The following is a 12,434-nucleotide window of genomic DNA, read 5'->3' as shown; positions in this document are numbered from 1 at the left end:
CCTTTCCAGTTGTGTGTTTCTCATTTCTGTAGCATCCTGCTGCTTTTCTATTTAGAATAGCCCTTTCAATATTTCTTTTAGCATGGGTTTAGTGTTGCTAAACTCCTGCAGCTTTTTTTTGTCTGTGAAACTCTTTCTCCTTCTATCCTCAAGGATAGCCTTGCTGGATAAAGGATCCTAGGCTGCATCTTTTTTTCATTCAGGGCTTTGAATATATCTTGCCACTCCCTTCTGGCCTGTAGTGTTTGTGTAGAGAAATCAGCTGAGAGCCTTATGGGGGTTCCCTTGTAACTTACTCTTTGCTTTTCTCTTGCTGCCTTTAGAATCATTTCTTTATCCTTGACTCTGGCCATCTTGATTATGATATGTCTTGGTGTGGGTCTATTTGGGTTCTTCCTGTTTGGGACCCTCTGAGCTTCCTGTACTTGGATATCTGATTCCTTCTTTAAGTTTGGGAAGTTTTCAGTCATGATTTCTTCAAAAACCTTTTCAATCCCCTTTGATCTTTCTTCTCCTTCTGGGACCCCTATTATGCGAAGATTGGGACGCTTTATATTATCCCATAGGTCCCTTATTCTATTTTCATTATTTTTTATTTGTTTATCTTGTAGTTCTTCTGAATGGGTGCTTTCTATTGCCCTGTCTTCTAGATCACTAATTCGTTCCTCTGCATTATCTAGTTGGCTTTGCACAGCTATTAGATCATTCCTCATCTCTGTCAATGAGTTTACCCATTCTACTTGGCTCTTCTTTATAGCTTCAATTTCATTTTTGACATATTTTATATCTCTAAACACTATCTCTTTTAATTCCTTCAGCAATTCGATCACTCCTTTTTTAAAATCTTGATCTAGTAGGCTATCGATGTCTATTTCGTTGATCTTTCTTTCAGGGGATTTCTCTTGTTCTTTTAATTGGGAAAGGTTTTTCTGCTTCTTCATCTTGCTCATACCTCTTTGGCACTGTGGTTTATGGAGTATCAGTTGTTTATTTTGGTCCTTAAAGATTTTATCTATCTAATGCTTATTTAGGAATAGAACTTAGGAAAAAAAGAAAAAAAAAATGAGAGAGAGAGAGAGAGAATTTTAAAAGAAGGGAGAAAGAGGGTTTGAAAACAGTGTATAATGAATAATAGAAGAGTGAGTTGAAGCAGAGTATTAATCGGGTTGAGACGTCCTTTTAAAACCTTTACAAAAAAAGGGGGGGGGAGATGAATAGATGTATTTGAAACCTGTGTCTAATCAATAGCAGGACATCAAAACCCAAGAGAAATAGAAATGAATTAAGAAGTAAAAATTAAGAGAGTAATAGAAAATAGAACAGGTAAAAACAGATTTTAAAAAAAAGGGGAGGGGGGTTTGTCGGTGTTCTCCTGGAGTCTGTGTTTTTAATGTTAAGTCTTTCTGTCTTCGTCCTGTTTTGGAAACTCAGCTTGCTGTTTTCAGAGGCCCTCCGTTGGCGCCCTCTTCTGTGCTGCTCCCAGCACCTGTCGGCAAGCAGATCGCACCGCCTCCTAACACTGGGTCAGGTGCAGCTCTCTGCTGTGGGCGGGCGGGTCGCTGCCCCTCCGGATGCCGCAGTCAGATGTTGCAGACTGGCCAGGTAGGAGGGCGGGTCGTGCCCCCTCCCAGCACCTCGGTCAGGGGCTGTGTTCCTGCCAGAAAGGCGGGGGGCCGGGGGGGGGGGGGCGCTGTCCCTCTACCTGCACCGCCGGTAGCTCCGCTCTCTGTGCGGCTGCGCGCTCCGCCCTGGTCGGTGCTCCGCAGGTGGGCTCGGGGAAGACCGAGGGACAGCCCTGTCCGTGCTCCGAGCCAAAACCCAGCTCCTTGTTTGTCTTTGTGGAGCAAGTTCTCTGAGGGACCAGGATGGAAGGATCCTATCTGCCCCGGGCTGCAGGCCAGTCTCAGTCTGGCCTTTGAGGCTGCTAAGCCCTTCGGTGCGGATGCAGGTTTCGCCCCGCCCCCGCCTGGGTGCTCAGCGCGGAGGATATGGCGGCTGTGCCTGAGCCCCGCCTCTCTTCCCCCGAAAACTTTCTGCGGGTTTTCAGAGATGGGAGTGTGCACCCTTCCCCCGAGAGCACATCAACCTTGCTGTTTTATGGAGGGCCCAGGTTGTTCTGCCCTGTGCACCCACAGTCACAGCGTGCAGACCCTTGCAGTCCCCCGGGGTGCCTCTGTGCAGCCGCCCCCGTCCTCCGCCCGGCTTGTGCAGCCTGGCCCTGCCCGCCGCTGCCGGCCCGCGTCTCAGGCTGGGTGTCGGGGGGACACTGTGCCCGTTTAACTTAATTCTGTTAGTCAAGGGCTGCTCTGTACAGATCCGAGCCTCGGAGGCTCCCCCTCGGTCCCGCTGGCCTCTCAGTTGTCGAAGGGAGACCCAGCGAGCGAGCGCCAGTCCTCCTTTGCCACTCCCTCCCCGCGGGACCATCCCGCGACCTCTGAATATTTTTGAGAGGACCAACAAATACTTCTTTTTTTCCATGACAGTACAGTGTGTCATGAGTGTTCTTAATTACCTGGCAAGGTTTTTAATATAGAAACACAAAAGTTTCCATGTTTAGCAAATATTTGATATTTTATAAGGTAGTAAGTTTTTAAAAGGTTGTGTTAACTTTCTGGTTGAAGTTTTTAATGTTAAAAAAATCTTTTTATGGTTTATTTATGGTGTAGATTGTATATTTACCTGTACTTTTTCAGAAAAGAACAAAATCGTTTCTCACCATATCTCACAAAGGAACTAAAGTAATTATACTATGTGTATTTCTAAAGGTCAGGTCCTCCTAAGAGTGTTTTTGCCATAGAGCTACCCTTCTTGAATGTCAAGCATAATACTTGAAAGAAAATTCTACACAGGCCATGCCATCCAATGATTAAAGTGGAGGCTAGTTATAAAACTATAAGCATTGACCATGGCAGTGAAATTGCACATTTTTTCTTTGCAAATGCTTTTGTTCAGGATCCAGTGTGGGAATATATAAATGCCATACCACTATGTTGTACACCTGAAACTAGTACAATGTTGTATGTCAACGATGTGTCAATCAAAAAAAATCTAAATGCAGGAAATACTGCTTCTATCATGGAATAAGTGAAATCAGTGTAGAGTTAAATGTCTCCTGCTTTCAAGATAATACTAACCTCTCTGCTCAGATGCCTGTAACTCATGGTGTTTGAGTTCAGCTAAGAAAATATTGTTAACTCTGGTTTTATTAAGTAAATGTATTTTTTTTAAGACAGATAAAAAACAATAGCTTACACTTATTGGAGATCTTATTCTTTATAGACACAGTGCTAAGATCTTTAAAGATGTTGTTTAATCCTCACAACTCTTTGATGCAAGTAGTGGTAGTAAGGAAACTGCGACTTAGATTAAATAACTTGCTTGATGTTACATGTCTAGTGATTGATAGTGCAGGGATTCATTTAATGTCTGGCAGACTCCAGAGTATGTGTTCTTAACCAACAGGCTATACTATGTCATAGAAATATAACATAAAAAGCTTTAACTAGTGTAACAATAGAAATACAATGGCTTATTGTAGATAATTCAGTACACTGTGGTGCTAGGGATGAGAAACAGTTGCATATAAACACTAATTAACAGATGGTGATTGCCAGGGCCTGCAGGGAGTGGAAAATGGGGAGTTTCTGTTCAGTGGGCTTAATGAAGTTTGAATCATGCAAGGTGAAAACATTCTAGAGATCTGCTATACAACATTTTACTTATTGTTGATCTCATATGCTTATTTGCCATCAAATTTCTTCTTTAGTGAAGTGTCTCTTCAAATATTTTGTCCACTTTTTTATTGGGTGGTTTCTTATTATTGAGTTCTGATCGTCCATTGTATAGTTTGGATACAAGTCCTTTATCAGGTATGTGCTTTGCAAATATTTTTTCCCAGTTTATGGCTTATCTTTTCCTTCTCTTAACAGTATCTTTTGAACAGTAGTTTTCAGAAGTCCAATTTATGAATTTTTGTCTTTGATGAAATTTTCTTCTGGTGTTATATCTTAAGATTTCTTTGGCAAACCAAAAGTCACAAATATTTTCTGTATTTTCTTCTAGACATTTTATAGTTTTAGGTTTTACGTTTAGGCCTATGGTTGATTTTGAGTTAATTTTTATATATGATGTGGTAGGTATCAGAGTTTTTTGGGGTTTTGTTTTTGGCATGTAACTGTCCAATTGTTCTAACACCGTTTGTTGCAAAGACTATTCTTCCTCCCCTGAATTCCTTTTGCAGCTTTGTGCTGTCAGAAATCAGCCACCCTTATATGGATGGATCTGTTTCTGGACTACTTCTGTTCTATTCATTTGTCTATATTGATGTTAATACCACACTTTCTTGATTGCTGTAGCTTTATAATAAAGCTTAAAATCAGGTATTGTTAACCCTCCAAATGTTACTGTTTTCAGAATTGTTTTGGTTATTCTAGGTTCTTTGATACAAAATATTTTCAACATCTGTACATTGACAAAACATTGGTGAGAGAAGTTAAGGAAGACCTAAATGAATGGAGACATATATGATGTTCATGGATTGGAAGATTTAATATTGATAAGAAGTCAGTTTCCCTCAAATTGATCTACAGATCCAATGCAATCCCTGTCAAAATTTCAGCAGCCTTTTCAGTAAATATTTACAAGGTTTCTTATGGAAATACTTAAGTGAATGTATTATATGCAGTAAGTGTAGCTATCAAGAGGTAGATCTTTTTGTGGATAATACTAAAAGGTACCATTTGTTTCTATACTGTAGGACTTTAATTCCTAATACCAGTTTCTTTCTACCCTGCTTTTTGTTTTTGGTAGGGAATGATGATTTAGATGCATGTTTTTACTTTAAAATCAAAGTACTATTAATATCAAATCACTATTCTGTAAAAGAATACAATTATGAAAAATAAAATCACAATTTCTCCTCTGTAAAGGAGGGGATTCTGTTAAATGATAAAAAAGAAAGAAAGAAAAAAAAAATCAAAATGCTATTTACCTCACTGCAGTTTATTTTTTTACATATTTTTAAAGTTGACTTAAATAGAAGTAGCTTCCCTTTAAAAAATATACTCTAAGTTGAGTTTAACAGTAGTTTTTAAAAATAAATCTATTACTCCTGCTGTCTTTCCCAATTAGTTTTATTTCTTTAAATAGAGGAATGAGAAGAATTAAACATCTGAGTCTTGGTAACCTGTGTTCCTTTTGAGAAAGTAACATTATTCTGTGAAGTTCTTAGTTTCAGCTGTTATTGACAATATGGATAATGTAGCAGTCAGTGGTAAAACTAAACCTTGTCTGAAGCAGTCACAATTTTTGACCCTCTTTAACCTGCATCAGTTGCAATTTAGCTCTGTGGCATTATTTTCCTTTCAGCATTTCCTCTATGCTCAAATCTAAAGTATGCCCTAATCAGAGTATTAATCACTTTGTGATTAATATATATATAATTTTATTTTGAAACAATTTCAAACTTAAAAGATGACAGAATAGTGCAAAGAACTCCCATGTATCTTTCACCCAGAGACCCAGTTCAATTCTGTTAACTGACCCTAATAATATCCGTTACAGCGAAAGGATCTAATCTGGGACCATGTGCCACAGCCAGTGATCAAACCCAGTGTCTTTTTAGTCTCCTTCATTCTGGAACAGACTTCAATCTTTCCTCAAGTTTCACATTCTTCACTTTTTTGAAAATGCAGAGCAGTCACTTAGCAGAATGTTCCTTAATTTGGATTTGTGTCAGTGGTTTTCTGGATCTGGCTTCAAGTGACTTGTGTGAGCTGAATATGCATATCTCTTCCCAATGCTGTGTTCATTGTTATCAGCTGGTACTTGAAATTGGCCATCGTCAGATTGTTTACACCATGGAAATAAAGGAACACTAGAAACAAAGGCTGGAAAGCTGGTTGTTCAACATTTATCAGTACACCCCTGGGCTAGTAGTGTGATATTTCTTTATAATTCAACCCAAGTTATACACTTTTGGCAGGAGTATCATAGAAATGATACTTCATTCTTTTTGTTGCATCCTATCAGGTGGCAAAAAATGTAGATTTGTTCCCTTACTGATGATATTTACATTAATCCCTTGATCAAGCTAGTAGATGCCAGATTTCTCCATTGTAAATTTATTTATTTTTCCCTTTATAATTAGCAGATGCCCTGTCTGGAGATGCATTGACTATAAAAAAGTAACCCATTTCTCATCCCACCTTCGCCTTCCAGTTTTAGCATCCATTGATGATTCTTGCCTGACTTTTATTATGATGATCGCCCATGGTGATTTTTCAAACTCCATCATTCCTTCTATACTTACTAGCTGGCATTCTGTTTTAAGGAAGAGCTTTCCTTTAATTATTTACTGCTACATTTCTGTTTTATTCAGTTTGTTACTATTATGTAGTTTGGTGATTAGATTGGTTTCAATTTGGCCAGTGGAGCCCCTTTGAGCAATTTCTCTGTCTTGGTGGAATGTCCTAATCTTTCTCTGAACACTTCCTTACTTTCTGGCACAACAGTGTTTCCAGGTTCAATTTGTATTTCCTTTGCCTCAGGCTTGGAATCAACCATTTCTTAATTTAAGGAGAGGAGAATATAGAAACAAAGATCTGAGTGCTAGATTTGTTCATTGCTGTTGAGGTGTTGCTATCCGAGGGCCTTCTCAGTGGACAGAGCCAGAAAGTGTGTGTGTGTGTGTGTGTGTGTGTCTGTGTGTGTGTGTGTGTGTGTGTGTATCCTTTTACAGCTATATTTATTTCTTTATCTAGACATAAGCCATGAGTTTGCAATGACAGTTCCAATTCAAATACAGTACCACAGAGTTCATTTTGTTTTTTCTTCTCTATATCTTCCTTCTCTATCACTGAAAAACTTAGTTCTCATTGTCTCCAATATACTTACTTATTCAATTAATCCTCTGTATGTAGCCCATCTCCCAACCCCTCTGGGCTGCCCCTGACCCCCTGCCCTGGAATTGCCTTTGACTGAGTTGCCATTATTGGCTGCTGCTGGGCTGCCCCTGCTGTCCTACTCCAACGATGCCCTTGCAAGTGCTGTTATTACCAGGCACGGCCAAGCTGCCTCAATTTGTATTTTCAGCTGCTTTATAAACTCTGAGAGTGACATTTACGTTTAGTATTTTCTTTGTGGTTTCAGCTTGCTTTTCAACTTATCTGCATTTAGCTCAAGAGAAACATCAGATAGCTACTATATGTTAGGAACTCACCATTCATATATCCTGATAGTGTTACATATACTTTGAAGAGATACTGGCGAGAGGAACAACTCAAAGAAGATTGGAAGGAAGCAGAGATAAGGAAGGGAGGAAGTGGAAGATAGCCAAAAGGTATATGGAATGAGTGCTACTGGTACTCTTCTCTCTGGCTTAACATAGTCTTCACTCTGTCCTGGTAGGGAAGGGAATACATTTATCTTAGAAAAGTTCTTAAAGCTGAAAATTACTGATTTAGAGCCCTTGTACTAGGCCCATATCTTTTGGTGTCTAGGATTCTGTTTCTCTCTACAAGTTTTCAGCCACTTTTTCTGCTTTGACCACTGGCTTCCAGGCCTTTGTTTTCGACTGCCTACTGATCTTTAGCAGGATGTTCCTGGGCACTGCAGGTCCAGCATTTCTATCTTTCTTCCCAGATAAATTTCTCTCTTGCATACCTGGCTGATTAATGGTTCTGTTCTACCAACTTTCCAGTCTTCCATCACCTCCTTCACCTCCGTTCCCCTCCCTTTCTTTTTTTTTTTTCCCCACAGGAATGCTGGCTTTTATTCAGCTGTAGACGGGGGGTGTGTATAAACTGCTGTGAAGGGATGGCTGCGGGCAGCTACTAGTAGCCTCCATACTCCTTTAAGATCGCCTGGAAAATCATCAGGGAGTCAGTGGCGAAAATAATGATGAACACATGGTCAGAAGGATGCCCAGCACCAGGGTGCAGACGTTCAGGCACTTGGCGGTGGAGGCATAGCTTTGGACCCCAAGGACATCGCCCACCATCTTCTGGTCCCTGGACTTCACAGAGTAGGCAAATGCCATGAAGCCCAGGCAGCACACGTTCAGGAAGAGGGTGTTGAACAGGGACCAGACGATGTGGTCGGGCACGGAGGTCTCACTGCGGATGTTGATCACGGTGGTCGTCATGGGGGCTGGGCTCTGGGAAGCCCCCAGCATCCCCCACCTCGTGCTCCTCCTTAAGCATCTCATAAAATGGGGGTACGCCCACGTGGGCACCAGGGAAGGCGGCCTGGGAGATGCCATGGTGCCAGAAGAGAGAAGCTGCGGTCTGGATGGCGGCACGGTGCTCAGGGGACCCGTTCCCTTCCCTTTCTAACTCAGTATAATTTCCAGGAAGCTTCATAAATACCTTTCCAGCACATTCCTTCTCTGTCTTTGAGTTTCTCACATTTTCAGGATATCAAGTAGCTTCACTTCCTTTGGTCTTTTACCACATCGACTTGTTGCACAGTGTTTAAGGGAGTGGTAAAGGGAACAGTTAATAACTGATGTTTCTATCCCTTTCTTCCTTAAGCAGAGAAGACCACACATTTTCTCTGCACCTTTTATTTTCTCTTCTGCCCTTTCTCCTTTCTACCATAATTCATCTTTCCCCCCTCCCTCTGCCACTCTAAAATGATCTTTATTCTGTGGCTTATTCCCTTCATCTCTCCATGTCTCTTAGGGTCATATAAAAAGAAAATGGTCAGAAGATTGGAATTTTGAGTCTTGTTGCTCTGTGGGTTATTAGTGACTAGAAAGTGTTGGAGCTCTGTAGAGCAAATGCGAGATATAGTCTGTCCCCTTTAGTAATCTTGATGGAGAAGGTTAGGAAGGAGAGAGGCCTGTTTGTATAAAACAAAAACTTTCTAGGTTTTGATGAGTGTGTCAAGAAGAAATCCTAGCAGGCAGTTTCCCAAAGAGCGGGCAGTTGGAGGTAGGATGGAGAATATAATTAACCTCATACTCAGAAGGTCTGTATTCTAGTGCCAGCTTTGCCTCTAACTGGTGACTTGAATAAGTCACCTACACATCTCTGTATTTCTGATTCCTTGTTTTCAAAAGGAGCATTCAGCACAGATGAGTTTTAAGGTCCTGAACAGTTCTGAAAGATTCGAATAGAACTGAGTAACTATAGTGTTGAAGATAACATTCTTTTTCCCATTTTAAAAACCTTTTGTTTTTTGGCCTACAAGAAGGCAATATATTGATTTTATTTTTCCTTTCTTGCAAAATTGATACTCTGGAGAAAATTCAGGGGAATTTTTAAAAATATAATTAAATACAATTGCTTTTTAATGATGTTTTATGATAGACCTAATCTGCATTGAGCACATTTTAACTCTGTGTGGAACTTACATTACATTTCAACTAACCATTTCTTTTGAATAACCATTCTTTCACTCACTGTAGTCTCTGAAGAGAGCTTCTCAAGAATTTGCCTATCCATCAAAAATGGTGTGTTTATTACTTCCCATGTTGTATTTTATGTATTGAGAAAAATTTAATACCTATAAATGAAGAACCTCAATGGTAGCCTTTTAGGTACTTATAAGCTACATGTTTACTAACATTTTTTTCCAGAGCATTCAGTGGGTGAAAGAGGTTATTACTTCTTTTTCTTTGTATTCTTCATTTTTACTTCTTCCATTATGTAGAATCTTGTATAAAGTTTTCCTTTTTGTCACATATTTTTATGTCTCCACTGTATATTAAAATGAAATTGCCAGAGGTTTTTATGTATCTATACTAGTGGTAAAGTATTTGGGTAAAGGAGAGTATTAAGCCAAGCCAGTAATTGCAACTTAACTTGAAAATTACTGAGACATTTTATTAAAAGTAAGACTTTATAACTATATTATTAATCATAAAAAAATGAGCAAAATTTTGACTCTAGATTTTGCTCAAAGACCAGGTGATTTTGACCAAGAATTATTTGATAAGTTGGGACATATCTCTTAGCATTGTGGTTTGTAAGATCCCAAAACATATAAAATCAGCTGAATTAGGATGTTGGATTTACATGTTTATTTCATGTGATAGATATTATTTTAAAATTATTGTAAACAAATAAGGTATTGCAAAAATAAGATAGTAATTAAAATTCTGAGAAATAACTACCAAATTTAATTATTAAGAGATCATAATTTCTACTGGTAACCTATCCAAAATAAGTCCACATAACATGCTTTATGTATGTTTTCTTTTTAGATCAAAGAAAGCAAAGAATTCAATTGATAAATCAACTGAGACTGACAATGGCTATGTATCCCTTGATGGGAAAAAGACTGTTAAAAGCAGTGAAGATGGAGTACAAAGCCATGAACCTCAGTGTGAAACTCTTCGACCAGAAGAGACAGCCTGGAGCACGGGCACACTGAGGAACATTCCCAGCAAAGTAAGTGTGATTTTTAAAAATAGTTAGTGTGATTTTACATAACCTAATGCGAAGCGACTTAGACATAGTAGTCGCCCTTCAATATATGTATTTCCTCCAGAATTTGTCCTGTGAGCCTTTATAGATCACACTGATGGAAATGAAAAATCAATAAAGTAGTGTGAATAATCTTGATTTCTGGTATAACTTGGCACCTTCTGAATTGATTGATGTCTCCAATTTTTCTGAAATATCAAAGTACCATATCTATATAGTTGTTATTTGTTAAACCTTATTTTTTTTCTTTCCCTATTTCTGTCTGTATAAAAATTTCTTTCAAATGAAACATGTAGAGGGGAGGGCATAGCGTAAGTAGTAGAGTGCATGCTTAGTAGGCACAAAATCCTGGGTTTAATCCCTAGTACCTCTATTAAGAAAATCAATCAATCTAATTACCTCCTCCCCCTAAAAGACAAAAGAAAACATGTAAATTATTCTAGAAACTGAATTAAGACCCTGGTTTCCCATTCATGTTCTCTATATGAAAATATTACCTTGTTTTTCCTACCTTTGTTACCTTTGGTGTTGGCACCTTTGTTTTGTTTTTAATTTGAAAAAAATTTTTATTGAGGATATATCTGTTAAGGATAACAATTGTTTATTTGCTTTTCCAGAAGAAACCCTGGGTTTATTGTAACAAAGCCTAGTGTGGTATCTTTCTCTTTGTTTCTGTGAATTTTTTGGTTAAATAATTTATTCTTTAGAAGCTGTTATAGTTAAAAAAAAATCATATTAAAAGATGTTACCTCTGTTACTTTAGGAATGTAAACATTAAGAAGTGTGTTGAGGAAAGTAAATAAAAGTCTATTGTCTAATTTTGAGTGAAGTATGTATTACTGCTTGGCAGGATATGTATTTTCAGTACCTGTTGCTATATAATAAATAGCATGAGATGGCAATGAAATATAGTCTCTTGCTCTGATTTTAGATTTTTGAAGCATTTAGGTCTCTGGAAATGTGAGCCTCACATCCCTGGCATCAGTTGACAATTAAATTTTTAGTCATGAGTTTTCAAACACATTTCCAGGTATCTATTACCTAGTAATGTTACATGAGAGGAACATGAAAGTATGAATGAAATACTTGTTCTGGAGCCTCTCGGTTTTAGAATTTCTGAAACCTGGATGTCTCTTACCAATTGATATGTGCATGGTGTTGTCTGTCTGGTATGTGCTTTCATTCACCTGCCAACCACCTCCCGCCTCATAACCCATTATTAAATATACTTGGTTTTACGATTGATGGCAGTTTTGGTTGTGATAATAGTATAATGCATTTCAGGCCGCTCAGCTTCTTTTAAATGGTCTCTCTCCTGCTTTTATACTATTTTATTGTCTCAATTTTGTAAGCTATTTCAAACCTTTTCGTGAACAGACACATTATAGGACAATATTTGACAAATTGCTGTTGAATTACTCCTAAAATTAAAATAACAACTGTAGTTAGTGATTTAAGACATTTTTCAGAAAATCAAGTAGTACTAATAATTTCAGGTTTTCTGATGTATTTGAAGGTATGTGTGTATATGTATATATAATTTACAGTTCTTCCGTTTTAAAGCTACAGAGTCAGTCAGAAATTACCAGTAATCCTCCTTGTGTACTCTCAACGTAGGATACCCAAAGGACAGTAACAAATGTCTCTGATGAAGTCTCCAGTGAAGAAGGTCCTGAAACAGGATACCCATTACGCCATCATGCAGACAGGACTTCTGAGAGTATTCTTCGGAATAGAAAGTCACACCATTATAAGAAATATTACCCTAATGAGGTATATACTTTGGCCTTACATCTGTACATGCATATCTCTTTTATATGTTACTAATTTATAACTTCTTTGAATAAATGAACATAATTATTGAAATAACAAATATTTCCTATCAGTATCTTATTGTTATATGATCTGGATTTACAGAGGAGCAGTTTTAGATTAATGTATTTCATACGTGATAAATAGCCACATTGTACTCATTTTGTGCATCTTCTCTGAAGACTCATACAC

The 12,434-nt window shown here is 38.3% G+C and overlaps 1 protein-coding gene and 1 pseudogene across 15 annotated transcripts in view; one reads left to right on the top strand and one right to left on the bottom strand.

Moving 5' to 3' along the window:
• The window catches only part of PHTF2 (putative homeodomain transcription factor 2), a 175,812-nt gene that overhangs the window by 68,629 nt on the left and 94,749 nt on the right, over positions 1-12,434 (top strand). For all 15 annotated transcript variants that reach the window (XM_074367579.1, XM_074367580.1, XM_074367590.1 and 12 more), the window contains 2 exons: positions 10,208-10,394; positions 12,048-12,203. In XM_074367579.1, coding sequence (XP_074223680.1) covers positions 10,208-10,394; positions 12,048-12,203 — 343 coding nt within the window. The remainder of the gene's footprint in view (positions 1-10,207; positions 10,395-12,047; positions 12,204-12,434) is intronic.
• LOC141578181 (interferon-induced transmembrane protein 3 pseudogene) lies at positions 5,518-8,926 on the bottom strand (annotated as a pseudogene).

This window comes from Camelus bactrianus, chromosome 7 (genome assembly GCF_048773025.1).
Source record: "Camelus bactrianus isolate YW-2024 breed Bactrian camel chromosome 7, ASM4877302v1, whole genome shotgun sequence".
Taxonomy (NCBI): domain Eukaryota; kingdom Metazoa; phylum Chordata; class Mammalia; order Artiodactyla; family Camelidae; genus Camelus; species Camelus bactrianus.
This window is presented reverse-complemented; position numbering and strand designations above follow the sequence as displayed.